The sequence below is a fragment of the Lates calcarifer genome, linkage group LG5, assembly GCF_001640805.2.
Source record: "Lates calcarifer isolate ASB-BC8 linkage group LG5, TLL_Latcal_v3, whole genome shotgun sequence".
NCBI lineage: Eukaryota > Metazoa > Chordata > Actinopteri > Centropomidae > Lates > Lates calcarifer.
Genome location: NC_066837.1, coordinates 9,568,764 through 9,591,060, shown reverse-complemented (window position 1 = coordinate 9,591,060; position 22,297 = coordinate 9,568,764). Strand labels below are relative to the sequence as shown.

General features: G+C 40.1%; 1 protein-coding gene across 2 annotated transcripts in view; it reads right to left on the bottom strand.

Annotated features, from left to right (window-relative positions):
• Nucleotides 1-22,297, bottom strand: part of sdk1b (sidekick cell adhesion molecule 1b) — a 218,953-nt gene that overhangs the window by 115,168 nt on the left and 81,488 nt on the right. For both annotated transcript variants that reach the window (XM_018684437.2, XM_018684438.2), the window contains exons 3-4: nt 20,436-20,542; nt 19,651-19,798 (exon numbers count right to left, since the gene is read on the bottom strand). In XM_018684437.2, the coding sequence (XP_018539953.1) occupies nt 19,651-19,798; nt 20,436-20,542 (255 nt within the window). The remainder of the gene's footprint in view (nt 1-19,650; nt 19,799-20,435; nt 20,543-22,297) is intronic.

Sequence of the window (22,297 nt, the reverse complement as noted above, 5' to 3'; positions counted from 1 at the left end):
TTTTTTTTTCAAAGGGCACACTCACTCACGGCTGATGGCAGTCACTGACAGAAAAACATCATGTTGTGATGCTTTGGGATAAATTGGGCACAAGGAGAAGCAGTGAGTCTTAGAGGATATGAGGTGTTGTAAATTCCTGTAATGTAAGAGTACGGAGGAAAAAAGAGGAATGATGCCAGTAGTGAACAGAGAAAAGGAAAAAACAATGAAGAGAACTTAACTTTTCCAACAACAATTACATGTAGTTTTTGGAAAATATGACAGATCTGTTTTTGTAATGGGATTAAACAGTCTAACTGAGTTAAGACTGAGAAGTGGACCACTGCCAGTAGCTCTTGACATTCTGCTGCCAGTAGCTTGACAGTGACTGCTTTAGTGATTTTCCATGCATAGTTTAAATGAAGCTATTGTTAACACAGCCTGGGGTTGAAGATTTGTTTTACAGTATATTTGCTGAATATTCTTTAATCCTCTTGCTCAGTCAAAATGTGGTGCCTCAAAAAATTATCTTTAAAAAAACATTTGTTTGAGTTTCTGACTGCTGGAAAAAAGCCAAACAAGCCAAATTAAAACACTGGAACTTCTGAAATCTGACACTTGGTTTCTGCTTGTTGGTGAAGTTTGTCCTGTGTGACAGAAACCCAAGTATTCTTTTATGAAGTCTAAAGAAAGCAAGGAGGTCTGTTTCTACCATAGCAAATTTAAGTCAAGGATGCTTTCAATTCACAGCTTAACTGTGATCAATGTGTGACTCTAGTCTAAGCAAAAGGGTAGCAACTGCCACTAATAAATTTAAAACAATGATTTAAGTCTGGTGTTCTCAAAAACTCTCTCTGAAAATGAAACATGCCTTACATTCAATAGGTTGGATAGCTTGTGTTATTGTGTGGTACTTTTACTTGCATAAAGGATCTGTATACTTTTTCCACCACTGAAAGTTACACAATAAAACAAATGAATGCAGCAGCATTCCAGTAGCTCCCTGCAAGGTAAAATTACTGTTTTTGTCAATGAAGTCTGGTAGTGATATATAGCTATGTTTCTGGTTAAATAAAAAGGTCTATCTCTGTAGGAATGTAACCCATAATGTTGTCAGGTACTTATAATAATGGCCTGTCAGTGGTAAAAACAAGCACTTTACTGGATGTACTTTGACGCAAATATTGCAGCAGCTGTTTGTGGTTGCTGAGTGCACAATATCATTTACACTCTAAAAAAATAAGGCCGAGGTTCAAAAATACCAGAGTTATCCTTCAATAATGGACCAGAACTAAGTCATTAATGTCTTTTGATGCTGTCAAAGCCAGTTTATACAAATAATTTTTGTAAAACTGTAATAAAACTGGCTTAGAGTTTCAAATATGACCAGCTACTTGGGACAGAAAAGATAACTGTCCATCTGTTAAAACAAGTTAAAAACTGGGACTGAATTAAATTAAATAATTCTGCATTTAGTATTGTCGTAGTTGTTAAGAGGCAGGGTGGTGTAGCAGTGCCCCAGAGCTGGACTGTCACTGGCATTCCTGCTGGAGTAGCCAGTACGTGAGCTATAACACTGTTCCAAACTTGTTCTAAATAAATCCCTAAAACACTTAAAACATAAAATGTCCTACCCTTTTATCTTGTAATCACCAAAAGGCAGAGAACAAAAGATCCACAACAACAACAACATCCCTATAATAAGCCTGTTGGAGCTGAACCAAATGAGAAAGAATAATGGAGGCAGGCTACTGATGCATTAAAAATGTGCATCAACTATTTAGAAGGCCTGGATTGTGTCTATCTCAATTTAGATTAGACAAAACATTTCAGACAACATTAAAATGATAACAGGGAAATGTTCACATTTATTAAAGGCACCCGTCGGGGACATCCAGAACCACACAATCAGATCTACATGCACGCAACCTCTGATAGAACACACAATCACTTACGTGGACAATATTATGTGAGTTTTGTACTGTTTTTTGGGACAAAATGAGACATTTAAAGGCTTAAAAAAACTACTTCCTGATATTTTAAAGTCAAGAAAACTAATCAATTACCTGAAAAAAAGGTAAATCACTAGATAATGAAAATAATCATTAGTTACAGCCCTAGATTATTGAACCTCTCGTTCCAAAATCATACTCATTAATAATAACTGCTACAAAAGCCTCTATTCTGGGAGGCTTTTCTATAAGACATTGGAACCTTACTGCAGGGATTTTCTTTGATTCAGCGACAAAAGCAAAAGAGGCTGGTCAGTGATGCTAATAAGTCCTGGCTCTCAGTCAATGTTCCAGTTCATCCCACAGGTTCTGGATGGGGTGGCAAGTCAGGACTCAGAGCAGGCCAGGGGAAAAAACTGTCTTTATGGACCTGGCTTTGTGCATGGGGGCACAGTCATGTTGAGAAAGGAAAGAGCCTCCTCCAAACTTTTGTTATAAAGTTGGAGCCACACTGTTGTCTCACTGTATGCTGTAAAAGTTCTTATAAAAACAGTCCAGGGTTTTTCTCAGTCTATCATATTAAAGTTGCCCTGCCTTGCCTGACATAAACAGTATCTCTGCTAATGTCAAAAGAAGTTACTATACTGGTTCAGTTAAGGAGGGAACTGACTGTTCAGACCATCATCTAGAAGCTAAACTGATCATGCAATGAGATGCATCAGGGTCTGTCTGATTCAGTTAAGCAAGCAACACATTGTATGTTCACTTTGTGGTAATTTATCAATTAATTCAGGAAAACCTAAAACCTTCAGAAGTTGGACGAATGGGAAAATTTGTTACGAATGACTCAGTGGGTACCAGTCAGGTGGGGGTGTAAGGGAAAAACTGCTGCACTGCTGGCCGTTTCGGATCAATGAGCATCCCCGTTAAGTGGTTGTCATTGCTTGGGTGAGGTGACTACTGCCCACATTCAAAGTTAACAGTAAGAAAGATGAATGTCTCTGAATCTGATCAGAAAAAAAAAAAAACACAGACCCCCTCCATTAACGGATTTCTTGGTGGAAACCTTGCAGTCTCAGGCTAAATCTACACGAGGACCAAACGTTTCCGGCCATTTTGTGTACAACCCAGCTCCTCTCACTGTCTAAACCGCATTCGCATTTCTGTCCACACTTTATTAATAACTCAAAACCCAATCTAAAGTTATTCTCTGTTAATGTCTAAGTTATGCTTGATAAATCTTGATGATTTTTCCTCTCAGAGAAATACAGCCTGCATATGTGACTGCACATGAGACCAATATAGAGAGGAAGAACGAGGGGGGAGGGGAAAAAAAGAGAGATGGTAGAGGTTACAACAGTAATGAACACTAATGTGTTTGTGAGAGATTTTAACAGCCCCTTCACTGACTCAGAAAACGTTTCCCTACCTTCTGCCCTACACACTCTACAGCTCTGTGACTTGTAATTAACGCAGTGCCTAAATCACAGGCTTGCTTCCTCAATCACCTTTACAGTTCCTTCAAACGGTCAAACAGGCACAGAAAGGGAGACTTTTCTGTGGTCGCTCACCAGCTTGGCCAGTTGCCACTGCCAATAAGTCCTCCATAAAAACACAAACACACACACACACACACACACACACACAGAGTGGAGTATCCTTGTGCCCACAGAGCCCAGGGCCCGCAGTCTGAAAGTAATTGGTGTATGTGCGTTTATGAGAGAGAGAGAGAGAGAGAGAGAGAGAGAGAGAGAGAGAGAGAGAGAGAGAGTAAGAGAGGGCTGCCGGACAGACTTCGTTTGTTTAATGTCCCCTGGCATGGCCTGAGGGACAGGCCGAGAAGTGGAAAGGCAACGAAACAGGAAAGGAAAGCAAAACGGGGCAAAGGGTGAGATGCAGGCAGGAAGAGAGGAGAGGAGAGAGGGATGGGGTTAGATGCTGAGTAAACAGAGGAGGGAGACTTTTCTCTCTACTCGCTGCTTGTTCAGCTACAGGAGCTCCATGACTCACTTCCTTTCCACCACTGCTTTGCGTCCCTGTGTCTCTTTGTCAGCCATGCACACATACAGGCAGTTATTCACATAAATGCACACAGAAAAACATTTGCTTCTTCATGGTGCAAATATCTGCCATAACAGGTTGCACATTAAAGCCACTGTACAAGACCACATTCCTCTAACAAGGAGGCTGGATGAATGGTAACAAGTCCCTTTGTGAGACTGTGTGTGTGTGTGTGTGTGTGTGTGTGTGTGTGTGTGTGTGCAGCAGAGTGACTGTTGTAGTCCCATTAGGTGGATGGATCTCTAGACGAATGGCTATTATCCTAATTAGCACTAATTATGTCTGCTTCCAATTAACCACACAACTGGCAGGTGACTCTCGCTGTCTTTGCGTCTCGCACTCCCTCATTCTCTCTCTGTCTTTCTCTCAGATGGAAAAACACACCTTACTCTCAAACACCATCTCTCCCAGGTGCTCAACTAAAGAGACCAGATGAACAGGGAGCCTGTAATCTCACACACATGAAAATAAGCCTCTCATTTTCTAATTCTGGTTCATATGACTGTTTGAACCTGAAATAAAAAGCCAGTGATTTGTATGTTGCCTTTACATGTATCTGCTGACAGAAGTGAAGGAGTATTTTAATGGGTGGTTACATGGATACATGGGTGGATATATGGTTTAATCAGAAGAGTGAGTCATGTGAGTTTAGCTTATTGGCTTTGCTTCATATATCATGATATAGCACTGCACAATCTCTATGTTGATAATCAATTAATAGCTTAAGATTAGTTGAGCAAAAAATAACATTAATATTTCCTGGTTACACCTTCTCAAATGTCAAGATTTGCTGTTTTCCCTTGTCTTAAAATAGCCAAGTGAATATGATATTTTTGACACAAGAAGACATTTGAAAGAACTGCTATTTTCTGACATTTTTTAGACAAAATGCTTCATTAGTTTATGAAGAAAAGAGTCTGGTCACCAATTTGTAAAACTTCCTGCACTGGTTTAATACAACCAGACATATTAAATGGATAGCTACCTAAATATAAACAGTACAGCAAAGGTATGATGGCTGCTGTACCTCACTATTTTAAATTTCATTGTATACAATTGTTCTCAGTACACTGATACATATGTTTCTGTAAATTCATTGTACCTGACTAAGTCTCAACTACTATCATTGTTGTGTAGAGCTATTTAAGACACCATATGTGATGAATAGATATCGTGCATGTGTGTAAATCTGTACACACTGAATCACACTGATTATTTATTAAAAAAAACAGTCACATATTTCTGTTTAAATGTAGACAAATTGCTTCCTGTGGCTTTAAAGGTCAGTAGCAATAGTATGGAGTAAACAAGCACAACGTCTCTGCTTTATTACCAATGCTGACACAACCACACAGTTACAGCATCTCCTGTAAAACAAGGGTTTTTAACTGATGCACTTGTCACCATGGTGATGGAAAATCAATACAATGCAAAAAAAAAAAGAAAAAAAGATTCTGCCTACAGGCAAAAACATTTTAATCTACATTATTCTGTAACAAACATAACCACACACACACTTGCTTTCATAGATCTTCTAATGTGCAGAAAGCCTGCAGCTACGTTGTCAGTGAATGCATCACTCACACTGACCTGTTCCCTCCACAAAAGCCGCACAGGGTGACAAGACATTGTTTTGTTCAAACTCAGGGGACAACAAACTCAGGGCACATGCATAAATTGAAATGACTCTGGATAAAAGGACGGGTACACTTTAGCCAGTATAGGTCAGCATGTACGTGTGTGTGTGTATGTGTGTGCACAAAATGCAAAATACCAAATATGAAAGAGTTCTTGAGAAGGTTGTGTGACAACTTGAGTGACAAAAATTCTTCTTTGCGCTTGCATTTTGTAATAGCAGGCAAAAATGCAGGGTCAATTTCATGCTAAAAAGGTACCAAAATTGCAGTGTGCCACCTGCTCAGTGTAAACACCACTTCAGCTGCAACTCCACCCACTTTGGCGAAAGCAGGTTTGTTTGGAGCCAGAAAATTGCCCAAGAGGCGCAAGTGCAAAATGGACAGCTGACATAAATGTCAGTGTGAATGCTGGTTTTGCAGCAGTACAAAATTAGAGGCCCACGTGAATGTGAACCAACGTGCGTGAGCCTGTTTGTGTTACAGTACATGCACATGTTTGAGTGCATGTGTGAGTGAATGTGTCTTGGTCACAGTACACTGTAATTATCTTGTGAGCCAAGGTGATAATGATGAATAGGATTCCTATAGCATGGCCTTACAGTGAGAACTAAGAAAGAGGAGGAGAGAAAAGAGAATTTTGGTGTTTGAAGCAAAAACAGGGGACAGCAGGTCACCATCTTAAATACAGTGAATGCATTTATTTCTTGACATAAGCCCCCAAGTCATAAACACAAAACTCCCACGTGAATCCATGAGCAGAGAGGTTACAGCACAGAGAGCAAGAGTGTAATTTCCCGAGAGCAGGTCGTGGTAAAACTTAAACATTTATTTGTGTCTGAGAGAAAAGAAACTGGTGACCTTCTGGTTATTGATCCAGCTCTCAGATCTTGAGGATGTCATCTCGCTCTGATATTAACTAGTCAATCAGTTTGTTTCTGTCTGGCTGTCCTGGGGATATTTAGCTTAGGAAATCCAAAGATGTTGATCTACAGTGTGGAGGATGGCAAACAAAAATGTACACAAAAAATCTCCTGAGATAATTGTGTTTACATACATACACACACACACATATATATGTGTGTGTAAACACAATTATCAATTAAATGGGTTGCGTGTGTGTGTGTGTGTGTGTGTGTGTGTATATATATATATATATATATACACACACACAACCTATTTTCTTAATTTATTCATCATTTCTTCTGTGGTAATCACCTGTCAGCCACTAACAGAGTGTCAGAACCAAGCCTTCATCGGTCACTCCTTGCTGCTCTGTGTTGTCTCTCACTGTCTCTCTCTCTCATTCATTTGCTTTCCTGCTCTTTGTTTTGTCGATAGGTTAAGAACTCGTTCTAATGACAAATGTGTGTGTGCTCGCGCGCGGGGTCTGTGTGCATGTGTGTACAGTCTGGTCAGTGATGGATGCGTGCGTGGCAGGTAATTAAAAGTGTGATTAGTGGATAATTAAAAGAGGTCTCTGTCTTTAGAATATTTAACGACTTTGGACAGAGGACACGCTCGCACACGCACACACACAAGCTGGCAGGTGGGAGTGTGTTGGTTCAGACTGTAATGGGGGAATAATGATTCCTGAGATGATATAGGATAGAGGCAGGGAGACACCAGTAGGGAGAAAGACAAGATGAAGAGAGGCGGAGAAAGAGAGGAAAAAGGGCAAATCAGATATAGACAAAAGACACTGCACCTTTCGAAGATACACATCCATAAAATGAATCATCATCAGCACAAGTTAGCACATAGAAACACAGACAATGACACACACTTTTCCCTCTCCCCCTCTTTTCTACCTGTCTTTGAGTGATCAGTTCAGACAGAAGCAGCTGCTCTATGGCAGACAGAAATAGATGAGCAGAGAATCACTAAAGGCAGATCCCAGAGGCTTACACACACATGGGAACATACAAACACATAAGAGAGTAAAAGAGAAAATGAACTGTGCATATGAAGGAATTTTCCACCTGGTATTAAAGTGAGATCGCAGCTCATGCTTATTAATAGACATTTGTACTCATCCGTGTCAACACTTTCTCACAACAAGACTTACTAAAGACATGTTAGCAGCTTTGCGTGGCTGGTCTTAGGGGGAGCAGTGTCTTGAGCTAAATGCTAACTTTAGCAAACTAACATGCTCACAAAGATAATGCAAATGTGCCAATGTTTAGAAGGTATAATGTTTCCCATGTTCACCATCTTAGTTTACCATGTTAGCATGCTAACATTTAAAAATAGAGGTAAAAGGCAGCTGAGGATGATGGGAATGTCAATACTTTTTCAGATATGTAGTCATAAACCATAGTACTGGACAAATCAAAATTTTGACCCGATTACCAAAGTTATTACAGCTCATCTATCCAAAAGTTGTCAAGATGTTTCCATCAAACATCAGCGATGATGGGCCAAAGAGGAAAAGTCAGAGGAAGTCTTTGGCTTAATCCTCTGGGCAACATGGACACTGTAGCAGTAGAACAAGTTATGGCAATCCATCCAATATTTGTTCAGAAATTTCACTGAAAAATAAAAGTATCTAACTCAATGCTAAAGGAAAAGTGAGATTCACAAAACATTTCAGTCTTAGCCATATATACTGGTGGCACTAAAAGAAAGGTCAGTCAGGGTCAAATTGGGTTCATCCCCTAAAGACCTTGTGATTTGTGTACAATACATTTAATAATTGCTGAGATTTTTCAGTCTCGACCAAAGTGGCGCACTGACCAACGGGATTCTCATCCCTTGAGCCACGCCGACAGCACAGGCTAATGGCATGGTGTCATTTGTGCCATAGCAAAATAAACTACAGGCAGGTAGATTTTGCCAGGAAAAGGGGTTTGCAGCTGCTGTGAATGCTACTGCTGAACCTTGATCATGCCAGAGTTTCTCGGATGGGAAACTTCAGACTGTGTCATGAGACTTGTACACACTTGTACACACAGATCTTGAATAACACAGAATGAACTGCATACATCTTCTGTACATGAGTGTGTCTGAGATCAAAATGCGAGCTGCTGAAAATTCAGTGACACTTCTGTGGTAATGTGTGCCTCATGTATTAACATCTTGCATTAGCATATGTTTTGTTTTATCCAGATACCCATATACAGATAGCACTTTAATACCAGGGCCAGGGGTCTTAGTAAATGTAAACGACGGCCTATTAGGGCTTGTTACAGTACATAAAGTATTAATTTACTGCTACAGGAACAAAAACAACTATGATAATTAGTCTAGATAGGATAATTCAAATATGTTAAAGGAAATTAAAATCATGGTAGTTAATTGTGACATTTTAAAACAGCAGTGCAATTTTCTTTGTCGCACTCCTGCAGTTTAGGGAGCTTTTTGTTCCTCCCCCTCCTCCTCCTCCTCCTCCTCCTCCTCCTTCTCCTCCATCCTCTCTGCTGCTCATCTCCCTCCCATGAGTGTGTGAGGCAGAGTAAGCCTCTGTCATTTGGGAGAGTCATTAAGTACAGCCTCAGAGTTAATGTCTTTTATACTTTCTACTTTAAAAAAAGTTTTCTTTTTACCTTAGTTGTTTGGGAAATGTGACTGGAAGAAGACAGCAAATTTGGAGCACAGTTACAAGTGAGGACACAAGTTAAGGACAGATGAGAGGAGTCTCAAATGCACCTGATATATCCGCCAGACATCGAGGCTGTTATCTCAGCAAACAACAAATATATCTGACTGCGAGCTGAGGTCTGAAAATAATGGTGCTATCAACTCTAAAATATCCACACAATTCTGTGTCAAGATAGGAGAGAAAATGCAATTTATTAAAAACACAATGTTTTTACCTTGTGGCATACGTGTGGGTCTACTTATAGCCTACAGACTTGGAAAACACATCAACAGTTTTAAACAAAGCTACAACAAATTGCTTTTGGCAGAATAAGTAATGAATATTCATAGTCCGACAGCAGGCCCTAAAGTGCTGTCTTCATAATGCAATTCTATCCCACTCCACCTTGACAATGAATAATATTACCAGAAAATGCAATGCAATTAAAGCAACCCCTTGTTCCCTGTCTCCCTTTGCCACACGTGTCGCTCCCCCATCCCCACCCACCATGCAGTACAATGATAGCATTAAAAATTAAACAAGTCATCTGATTTCTTTACTGCAAAATTTATGCATAATAGTGTGGTGGTAGAACAAGTCGCCTCTGGCCAATTTTTAGCAACAACCAGAAAATGTATGACATTGGACCTAAATTAGACACAAAAAGAGAAGTAGATAAGAATTGTCTAAAAAAATGTGAGCAAAAGTGTAAGGTTAGAAAATCTTTTCTCCAATTATTTACACTGTTGATAACAAATGTAGATGGATGATTCACATTATGAATACATTATGTGTGCATGCTCGAATATGCCATATGATAACACACAAACACTCACAGACAATGTCAATGTTTTAACCACTTTACTAAAATAAAACAAAAGTTTTCAGGATATTCCTTTATCTAATAACAGGTTAGCAGCCTCCACACACATTATGATTCTGCTGGCGAAACTCTTTGCAGTCAGGTGAAAACAAATAATTCAAACTGTATCAAAAGAAACACAATGTGCACCTAAGGCAACAGGTAGGTCATAAACATATTTAATAAGTAGTTTTTCAGACTGAAAACAGCTCTGCATCAAAATGATCAGAGGGTCTGTGGTAGTGGCAAAATGCTGCTGGTGTGACAATGAAATATGATCACAGATGTCTGGTTTGAAAAATAGTTCCATGAGTTTGGAGGCTTGTTATACAACAAAACACACTCCTATAAAATAACTCTGGAAAGTTATCATCATTCATCTTTAATTAAGGTAAAGGTAAACTGTAGAAATTCATGTTACAAAGTAATCTACCTGTAATGCACGTAGTTGATTTGTTGACGCATCATCATGATGTCATACTGTGCTCAAGCTGAGCCAAGTTCAACTTTTTAGCTGAACAACAGTATTATTTCACTAGGGTCCTCTGCCCTGACATGTCCACTGAGTAGCCTCATTCAGATGAATCAGGGGCTGGGTTTTTTTTCCACACAGCGCGTCGTCCTGACCTAACTCATCTGTGATTTAAAACTAATGGAGCGTAGTGTTAGTTTTGGCAGAACATTTAAATTGTGTTTGCATTAGCTGATTAGCATCAACTGTTTTGTTCACGCTTCACATTCACTGACTACCAGCTGACTAGTAAGGTCAAATCATAGTCATGTGCCAATACTATGCTTACGGTATTTATGTTTGTTTGATTTTGGGGGGTTAATTTGGAGTCAGAGGAACAGGAAATGTGGGGACAAAAACAGTGGATGTTGCAGTTAGATAGTATCCGGCTTAACTGTTAGGCAACCAGATCACCCTGTGTTGATCTGACTAAAGCTGTTTTCACATATCCACTGCAAGCACTAATTTATCTAGACATCCAGAGGAACTGTATGAGAGAACGCACATGACTGAATCAGTTGGAACGGACATTAAATGCACATGTAATCACTGAATTCACAGCGAGCAAGTGGGCATGTCGATCACATTTCTATCCTGCCCTCTCTTTCTAATCCTACCCAGGCGTCACCCTTCACCTAAATCAAACTAGTTCCAGTAGGTGAGAATGTGTCTCACACTGAACACACAAAACAGCTTAAGTCTTAATGTTCATGCACATCATTCTTTAGTGGGGATCAGTTTTCAGCTGATCAGCAGAATCCTAATATTGCTTTGTTCTTTATTTGGATCCCCATTAGCTTCCACAAAGTGGTCGTTAGTCTTCATGACACCTATACAAAAACAACGACAACAACAGGACAACAAGAATTCAAAATCACATCGATCAACACCACGTCAAACCTAACTTTATAACCATTTGCTGTAAGTGGTCAGTTCCTTGACAAAAGTGTCTCTTAGTGAAGTGTATTAGCTTCAGACTTTGCTGCACCCATAGGCCTATTAGGCAACTTAGTCCCACTGGTTAAAAATTATTTTTCCAACAACATGTGGCCTAACAACCCAAAAATTCCCCAACATTGAAACAACAACAACAAGCCAAATAAATTTCCACATTTCTGCAACAACCTTAAAATGTATAAAATCTGTTCAGAATTTCCCTTTCAAGACCTGAGGTGAACTGAAGGTCGAGAGCAGAAGAATACCAGGATTACCATTTTCCCTTTGAACTGGGATCAACAACCGCTAATACTACCTGACAAGAGAGAAGGACGAAGTGAGAGGGAGGGTGAGAATGAGAAGCAAACAAGAGAGAGAACAACACACAAATGTCCATTAAAATGTAGGGGAAATAAAATACTGAAGTGGAAATGGAAGAGTTTACAGTGGAGAATTTTCATTCTGTTATTTGTCGCCACATTAGAGGACCAAAGGAGCAATTCAATTATGGAACAGGATGGAGAGAGGGGAGAGGGAAAAGAGGAGACCAGGCAAGGAAGGGGAGTAGAGGTAAACTTGAAAATATTAAGTTCAGGCAGGCGGCAAAAAAAGAATTCCTTTATTCATATTCTTCTGTAAAATTAATACATATAGAAATGTTAAATGTTGAATTGTTTTTTCGATCACATCACAGTGGTCTGTCTTTCAGCCAATATCCACTACTATTAGTGACAGAGAGGCAATTAACTCTGACACGACGTCTTGTTCAGGTAGATGTAGATGCTCATGTGCAGCAGATATTTTCTATTGCACCATTTTAAAAGTCAACTAACTGTAACAATGACAATTACTCATGACAAACCTTATTGGAGCTGTCAATTAAAAGACCTGGGTTACTGTAATACTCAACAGAGGATATCAGCATGGTTCCCAAAAGAAAAACCAGAACAAACTCCGTCTAGAATCTAATAAGTTTCTAGAAATTTGTTGAGCTAATGCATGGCATTAAATTCTGCACTGGTAGGAACTGCATAGTAAATGAAGACAAACGTGGACATTTTTTGCCAAGCAAGTCAGACTTGTAACTTTAGCCTGTTCATCAAGTAGATTGCTGAAGGCTATTTGGGTAGCTAATGAAGAAATATTACAATAATTTAACTAGTTATTAGACCACAACTGACACCATAGTGCAGACCAAGAAACTAACTTTCCTGGGCTTTTATGTGAAATTTGTTTACTAAATGTGCTGCATTCGTGGAGAAACCTTTGGTTTTGGATTTGACTTGGATTCAAGTTTCTCATCATCATACCAGCTGAAGACAAGGATCCTGGATATGTAAACATTTCCTCAGCACAACAAAATGATTCTAGGCAATGCCATAATGGTCTAAATGCCAAAATAAAAGTGAGTCTAACAGCAGTAATGCAGAGCATACAGTCTTTCATTACTAATGATTAGCTGCCAGAGGCTAAACTGAGTTCATTGTCAACTGTTGAGTTAACTCAGTTTGTATGTAAATGACATATCAGCTGGATGCTGAAGAATCAAAGACAGAGCGGCACACACAACAATACACCTGGTTTTAAATATCACATACACAAGGATATGAATAATCAAGTATCTCATGTACATCAATAATGAATATGATCACACCCGGGATGAAACTCCAAAACTGCACTCAGGATATAAGTCAGTTTATGCAATAAAACTAAATGAAAGCCTTAACAAAGACAGAAATACAGGGTTGTAAAACACAATATATAAGTAAGTAGAAAAAATCTTGTCACATGGCTGTGCTTGGTGCAGTCATATGTCTTAAAATCCTACATGTCTGGGATGTTTTTGTAATCCCAAAACTAAATAAATCATATAATTGAGAGCAAAGTCACATACAGTATCTAAGCTTCTGGTGGCTCCAGAGATTAAGCTCCAGACACAATGGATTCAGATGAGCTTAAACTCTTTACTCCATATTCATTTCCTGTAACTTTTTTTTCTCATGTCTTCTTGTACCTCTTCTTCAGTCACTTTGATCCTCCCCTTTGGCTGCCGTGAGAAAATGAGTCATTATGAACCGCAGTGGAGCCGTCGTGGATGGAAGACCTTTCAAATGGCTGGTTGTATTTTCAACATGTGGTGGGATCTAAGCCTACATATCCTTTGACTCCCCCCCCCTCAAACAATGCTCCTTCTCTCTTGATCTTGCTGTTTGTCTAATACACACACATACATATGTGCACGACGCTTGCAGACACAAACACACACAACATCTGCTCACAAAGTTCAGACAGCGAGAAAGTTCCTTCTGTTCAGACCTCTACTGAGTGTGTGTATGTGTGTGTGTGATGGAAAGAAGTAAAATAATGAATTGCTCCCTCTGTTACCTCTGTTAAAGTGGTGTTTGACAAATTAAAACGAATGAACGTCGAGACACACAGACACACACCTCCACAGCATATGGCCGCTTAGGCCAGGTCTATGAGGACAAATATTTCCCATCAGGCCCAGTCCTGACACTGACCACCTGTGACATTAGCGCTCTCCACGCTTCTAGACTCCCCGGCAACAAGAAACTGAAATATTCACTGTCCGCCCAGCCATGCTTCTGCACAGATCACTGCCTTTATTTGATCAATCTGGGCTCCCTGTGTCCCCGATGGAAGAAGAAAGGAGCGTTCTAATTCTCCACAGCCTGGCTGTCCTCTTGAAGCTGCTGGCTATCAGAATCATTTCTCGTCCATCTGCCACAGGCCTCAGAGCTAATTAAAAGCAGCAGCTCACTCTCCTCGACCTGGGCTGCAGGTCATAGCTAAAATATACATCAGCATCAGCAGCGCTAAGGTGGCAGCACTGTCCCGAAGTTGTTTTGACTGCAGCCGGACAGTGGAGAAGAAAACAGACTCGATACATCTGAAGTTCCGAAGCCCATGTGAAAATGGAAAGATGAAGGGAGGGAGAACATTTTGTGGGTGGGTTGGGGGGTGGGGTGCGGTCAGCAATATGGCAGAGCAGCATAGAGATGGAGGGTGCAGAGAGTGAGGGCTCCATTAGGTTAGAGCAGAGTGTGTGGGAAGTGACAGATTGTAAGTTCTTTGCTGGCCAGTATTTTGAGGGCTGGGGAGTTTGGGAGTGTTCATAGACAGACAGGATATGTGCGCGTGTGTGTGGGGGGGGGGGGGGGTGTAGACACACAGAGGGAGCGAGCCTGTATGTGTGCTGGATATGCAGAGTGGGGTTAGGGGCAGGCACATGGACATAAATTGAGAGCAGTGGGAGAGGCAGAAAGACAGACAGTGAGATGGGGCTGGGGACTCTGGGAGTGATGCATATCGGATCAATAAACTTCATAAACGACATCATCAGCTCGGTCACCACGAAGACAGCCAACCGCCAGGCACCATCTGGCCCTGTCTCACCGGACCGCAGGATCAGCCAGCGTAACCTCACACACAAACAAAAACGCATACACACACACACACACACATACACCGTTGCACACGCAGAGCCGTGCAAATATTCACTGCACTCGCTCTGACACGCTCGAGCGCACACAGAGACGTTGGAGCCAGGTAGACGCAATCGAGATTGGTCTGGAGAGACAGATTGTGTGCGTTTGTGTTTGTGTGCATACACCACAGCAGTTAAGCAGTTTATTCAGGAACAGAAGTTTATGGGTTCTGTGTAACAGTATATCCTGTAGCATGATAATGACCGTAAAAGAGACAGAGAGTGAGAGCCAGCCGAAAGAACAAAGCAATATAAGGAATAATTTAGAGGCAGGAAAGTAGGAGTGAGAGACAGAGCATGGAGGTGAGGGGGGTGGGGGGACAGGAGATGAGGACATGTCTTGTTGAGACAAGAGAGGAGCTGTGAAGAAAGGTGCAAATTAGTCTTTTCTATGAGGGTTCAAAGGAAGAGATATGCATGAGTCTTCATCATGTATGTGTGTGTGTGTGTGTGAGGGGTGAAAGCAAATGAGAATATTTCATCTCACAATGCAGAGATGAAAAGTTCCAGATTATATTAATATCTAAAAATGAAGGAGCGAGATTCACTTCCTCTAGTCATCGTGCAGGTGTGTATGTTTATTTGAAGCGCACAAACAGAAAAAGTATAGTTGAAAATTCTGAAATTATAAGAATGAGATGTTTTCAATCTAAAACCATTTAACTTACTTTTATATCACCAAAAATATTATCATAACCAGATAACCATACACCGCAAGTGAGTCATTTTTGTCTCGTTGCCATGGATACAGGCATCGGTGCGAAAGCCTTGAATTTTAGATAAACTCTCAGATCCAAAGTTGCACACCAATAAGGACTTCTCGGCCAAAACAAACTGCCAATGTCACTGTAGCCATCAGCACCTCCAGCCTCATAATAGGAATAAAGAAATCGCATCAGTCAATGGGGAGAAAGGACTTCTCAGAAAATTTGGTGTCTTTTATTCTTGGTAAAGCTTTTAGTTTTTTTTTCGACACAGAATAAATTAATATCAAATTGTGATATCTAATGGTTCAAAATGTTCACCAGTGGCTGCATATGCCACCATTTTAAAGTTATTGAGACAGTATGAAAATGTTTCACATCATCATCACATTTAAAAGAAAAAAATAATCTCTAAAGGTTGAAAAGTAATGAACTACTCATAAAGTTCCTGCAGATTTGTCCTTGAGTCTGATTCAGTCTGTTTCTTACCTTGGAGGTTTGGTTTTATAAGCCCACATAATCTAGTCTGACTGAGGGAATAGTAAACACTTAAAAAACTGAAGAAACATTAATACTGTCAAATTAATAACAACAATAACAAATTATTACAAGGGTGGTTCATCTTATTGTGCATGATAAGAGACGTCCAGTTTCTATTATCCTTTTTCAGATCAGATCAGATGAAATGCTGATGTTAAAAATAAAAAATACAAAATTCACATTTCGGACTAATAGCAAACTTAAGGTCTAATATTTCAATTTTCAATTTCAAACATCTTCAGACAACCTGCAGACATCAGACCCACTGCCTGAAAAAGAAGAGTTAACTAACTGTCAGGTAAGGACACGTTTGGTAACAGACTTTTATGGCAACTAACTGGTTTGCTAGTTAAAGTTAGATAACTAGCACCACAAATGACAGCCAAGTAATTAAAGTGTATTGTGATTACCCAAAATCTGACCCTGTGATCAACTGTTGAAAGTTTTGGGAACAATACTGACTGTCAGAGTGAACTCTTCTGACTGATAATTATTATTTTACCAGTCTGACATGCAGCTGTGCCAGCTGTTTGTCTGAGGTGTGAGCCATATGAAATACTGAATGAATCTCAGTTCCTGTCTGTTTCTCTCCCTCGTCCCTTCACGGAGGAGAGAGACTGCTGTGGACAGTCCATGAGAGGTAAGTAGGAGGTGGGCAAATGATTTATATCATATATGTTAGAGGCGACATGTCTCCCTCTCTCTGCATAAAACTTGTATATGGACCAAATAAAACACCACCTACATCAAGTGTAAGGTCTGTGCTGTGTGAAACAGCCCCTCTGCTTTCATTGCATTGTATTTCATGAAAATGTGTTGATTTCTTATGACTGTAGCGGAGGCAGTCAGGGATTCAGTAGCAACTAACCCTGAGCTGAGGGAAAGCCTGAATTTAATGAGTTATCCTAACAATAAAATGCATGGATTGTGCATTTTTAGCTGGGATGTTTGTCTTCTTTTTTTTTAATCGAGATGAAGGGTAAGGAGAAATAGAACCAATGTAGCTACATTAGCTACATGTACTGGCTCCTAAACAGGCCACAGTATTGTCTGTGTTGTAATCAGAAGGCCAAACCTCCACCTGCCAAACCATGACAGCCAATTGCTCACTGTCAAATCATATTGTGTTTTAAATGCTCTGCTAACGTACTGCGGCAACTGTTACATCAGCGCTTACTCTGCAATCTCTGCAGCTACTTCAGCTTCAGCTCAACATTCATTATCCTCAATTTATGCTTTTACTATTAATTGCATATGTTTTGCCATAAATGTGTGACAGCTCACCTGTATGGCTCCTGTCATTTCTGGTTCTGGATGAGGAACTTTCAGAGCAGATCCCTGCCACTTAACATAGTCATTATGCCTTTTCATTGTGTCACAAACGTCAAGGTAAAGCTGAAGTTGGTCCTGAACATGGCTCTACAGCCTCTAGTAAGATTTCCATCCCTGACAGGCTTAATTTAGAATAGATGAACAATGTGTATGGTTACTCTAGTGAGAATTAAGAACCACAGGTCCATGGCAGTAGTAAAACAAGACTAAATGTGCCAGTGTACTCCAACAGAAGTGTCTGTCGGATGGTTGAACACTATCTACCTTCCAGGAAAGACTGATGTATGCACCATTATCCCCATGCTCAAATGATTATGATGCCTCGCTCCTCTCTTTGACAGCTGGCTTTTTACCCTGCCTTCGAGTGTGACCTTTTGTAACAGCTACAAACATTTAAAAACCTTCCAATGTGGTCAAACTAATTATTTTTGGAGCATACCCCAAGTCTACAGCCTCTGCAGCAGCTCTGTTCAGTGGGACATTGCAGTTGAACTTATTAGCAGCCTTAAGACCAGTTGAGAATGTTACACAAGGACCTGGACGAGGTAAAGAGCATCTGAGCTGCTCTTTATGCCCTGCTGTCAGTGCTACTTTGGAATGGATGGAAGTGGTCATTAAATTAATAGACAGATGGAAGTGACAGAAAGAGTCTTCTGGATCACTTTTGTAGCATTAGGTGCCTTTATTTTATTTTTTGTTTTTAATTGCTAGTGGGAGTGGCAGTGGCGTTCTTATGTGCGCTGTGTGACATTAAGAAAGGGTGAGAGTGACGAGGGCAACAATCCATCTCATGCGGAGACGTTATCTTACCAGTTTTGAGAGCTTCTTTTGTCAGTCTCATCTGCAGTACATATGCTTATTAAAATATGTAAATAGGTTGTTGTCATGGAACAATCAATAAAAGTGAGAAGAACAAAGGACTCCTTGTTTTCTGCTTTCCACAGATAACAGCAGGGGAGTACAGTTTAAGGAGGTTAACGCCGTGTTGTGGTGATGCTCTGACAGTAAACACTTTCAATGCAGGAAGTGTCTTGAGCAACAAAATAATTGCAGTCCACTGTCATTAAGCCACACTCAATGAAGCCCCATTAAGTTAACAGGAGAGCCCAGCTCCATGTTCATTCAAATTGAAAAAGCAAAGTCAAAGTAGATGTGAAGCAATGACTAAAATTAAAAAAAAAAATAAAAATATGCATATGTAACCTGACTCCACAAAGCTTTCTCAAAAGCACTTTTGAAGTGGCAAGTGTCATCAAAGTTGCGATAATGTTGCTGCCTGGCCATTTACATGTACTGCAAGGCCACTGACAATTTCATTCAATAACACACAGGGGAGCAGTTAATGTTCTTAATGGGGAGTTGGTTATCTAAGAGTGTGAAAGCAGCCTAATAAAACCGCTCAAGGCCTGTATCTGAACATCATCTAAAATAATTTGATATTTTTAATAATCTATATAAACTTTTCACAACAAACCTACAGTTCCCTGCTTTGTGTGAATAATTACATTATTAATGAATTGTTTTCTCAGAATGACAACACTGACAGGATAGCTGTAGCTGCTAAGGAATAATATGCAAATTTCAGGCATTTCAAAAGGAGCAAGAAAACAGCATTAAACAAAAAGCTGTGAAATACAGCTTACACCACACATCCAGGGACCCTCATATCTCTGCTGAACAATTAACATAAAAGAACATTTCTAGTGCACCTAAAATTACTTAATAACCTTGTAGATGTGATTCACTGAAAAATCCATTTTATCTTGTCTTGATAATGTCCTAAGTCTTTTGTACAGATGCTTAATAAAAAGGGTCAGTTATCTAAATGGCTTATTATTCATAACAATTGGTGTGCAAGGATTAAAAAGAACTTTTGTGCTTCTAGAGCACGCAAATTAATATACCATTGAGGGATAAGAACTGTAAAATTAAAATTTTATCTCAATCTGTGTGGGTTTTTTTTACACACACTTTGTCCCAGTGAGTGTGTTAGTTTATGTGGCAGAGAGAGAGAGAGAGAGAGAGGATCAGAGAGTGAAAGTGGCACCTACATTCGGTTGTTGGGGATGATCTTTTGTCCGTCTTTGAACCATGTGACCAGAGGTCGGGGGAAAGAGGCGAGGGGAGGCGGGCTGATGATGGCTGCTCTGCCCTGAGTCACAGTCTTCCTCTGCTCCTCAGTGGAAAAGTTCCCCAAAACTGGAGGGAGGGAGACGAGTGAAGAGTGTCAGTACCAAATACTCAGTTACATTTAGACAGAAAAGAGGCATTATGTTGAAAAGGCAGAATGAAGACCTGACCACATCACAGCGACATCATCTGTTTCTTCCAGAACGGTTAGCTGGTAAAATACTGTGAAGCAGGGAGCAAAAGTTCTCCAACATCTTTCACTGTTATGTGTGCTCTTTACTGTCCACTGGTATTTTGCTCTCAGGATTTAACATGTATATTATTGTATTTCCATATTTGTAGTGTATTGTGGTTTTATGAGCATGAAAGCTGTATATTTTAATTACTCTGCCCAACTGGGGACAAGAGTTGAAAATTAGCAAAAGCTATAAACTCAGCACATCAGTTTCATTCTCTGTACTGGAGCTATATTAAACTGTATTGTTCCTATCAAATAAAATAAAAATTCTAATTCAATTAAATTCCAATTAAAATTTAACTGTGTGTTTAGAGAGAGAAAGGATATATAATAATACTGACTGCAGAATAAAGATCACTAATTGTGATTTCTGTTGGACTTTGGACCCCTAGTTAAGTTCTCCTCAAAGCTCGTGCACTAATGGTTTGTACACTTTGTGCCAATGTGTGTGTGCCAGTGTGTACTCACAGGCCACCTGCACCTCTGTTCTTCTGTGTATCACTGCTCCCATCCTGTTCCTCACCATACACTGATACAGGCCAGCATCAGTCCTCTTCAGAGACGGCAAAGACAACCTAAAGAATGACGGACACATAGAGAGGATGGCCGTGAGGGTGTGTTTTATCTCAGAGCTGTAACTAAATCCAATAAAAATGAAGAAGGGGGGTGTTGGGAGTGATGTTTGGAGACCAGCAAAGACAGAAGGGAAAGAAGGTGGGGGTCTGTTTGTCCATATGTATGCACTCTTGTGTAATTCCCTTTCATGACCTTGATCTGAGAATGGATTGGGCCTCAGGTTGTCAAAGTTCCCTAATAACAGAAGGGAAGGCGGGGTGGTGCATGTGTACAATATGTGTGTATACTTTTATGTGTGTGTGTGTGTGTGTGTGTGCACTGTGTATGAGACTGTGTGCGTGTCTTTTTTTTATTTGTTTTTTTTTTTTTTTTTTTTGCTCTGAGAGGGGTTGTTAATGGGGTTTTAATGGACTGTGCTTCACTAATGGGAGGCTTGGCATAAGATCTAGGTTGGTGCCATGCTGGACAGACACACAAATGCATATACACACATATTACACACAAACCGGATAGACACAGTAAAAACTGGACATCGCTTTGGGGCTCATTATGAATACCAGGACAGCCAAGTATTTAACTCCCAGGCTGTCAGTGTATGCTGCCAACATACACAAACCCACACACTAATACACACACACACACACACACACGTACATCAAAGACTCACACACGCAACTCCATTTGAATCAGAGATGACACATCACACAGCAGCGCAACAGAGTTTGATACTGGACAATTCCTAATGCTGCATCTCTCTCTCTCTCTCTCTCTCTCTCTCTCTGTCTCTGCCTATGTTCCATTACATTGTTTAATACGTACATGCAGTGGGGCTGTCACTGTATTTTCTGAAATCCCAACAAGTTTTTTCCTTTATATATCTCACTAAACACAAAGTTCAGTTTTGACAGACTCCAATCAATACAATAATTTCTCAGTCAATTCCTCCGACAGACTCGGCCTCAAATATGAAGTCAAAATCCCTGTGTGTGATTCAGGACAAGAGAAAGTTCAATCAGGTTTTTACAGTTTCACCACAAATTGGCCAAACTCTCCATGTGGCATCAATCTGTATTCAAACATCACAACAATACATCTAGTCCTTCCAGAGGAGCACGTCATTAAAGCTAGCACTTCAAATGTGAAATAAAAATGTGGATAAATGCTTGAAGTATCCCATGAGTGATTGCCTATTTCCCAGAAAAGGAAAGGAATTCTCTTTATTTTCACCAGTGTGCTGTGTTTGCATTGAACAAAGAAGCAGGTGGAGCAGGTTGCTACTTTTCATTCACACCAGAGTACCCCCAGGAAATCTACACAGGTGCAGGAAGAACATGCAGACTCCACACAGAAATGCCCCAGCTGAACCAGGGTTCAAGCCTTGAACCTTCTTAGGTTCTGGACTGTTGTCAGTAACCTTGACAACAGTGTTCCTGAAAACAGAGCAAATGCTACTGTCCTCCTTGTTAGGTCTAACTTGTCTTAGTGATGATTTCTATTCCAAATACTGTGTGGAAAGTGACCGACTACTGTAGCTGAACTGATGATGAAGAAGGAAAATTACCCAAAGTTCAATGTAAATCATTAGGACTGCAACCTAATATTACTTAATGAACAACTTACTTGCTGATTATTTTCTCGATCTTCCATAAAATGCCAGAAAACAGGTTGGTAGATCTCCAACAGCCTAATCTAATATCTTCAGATGTCTTGTTTTGTCCAATCAACCAGTCCAAAACACAAAAATGCTCAGTGTA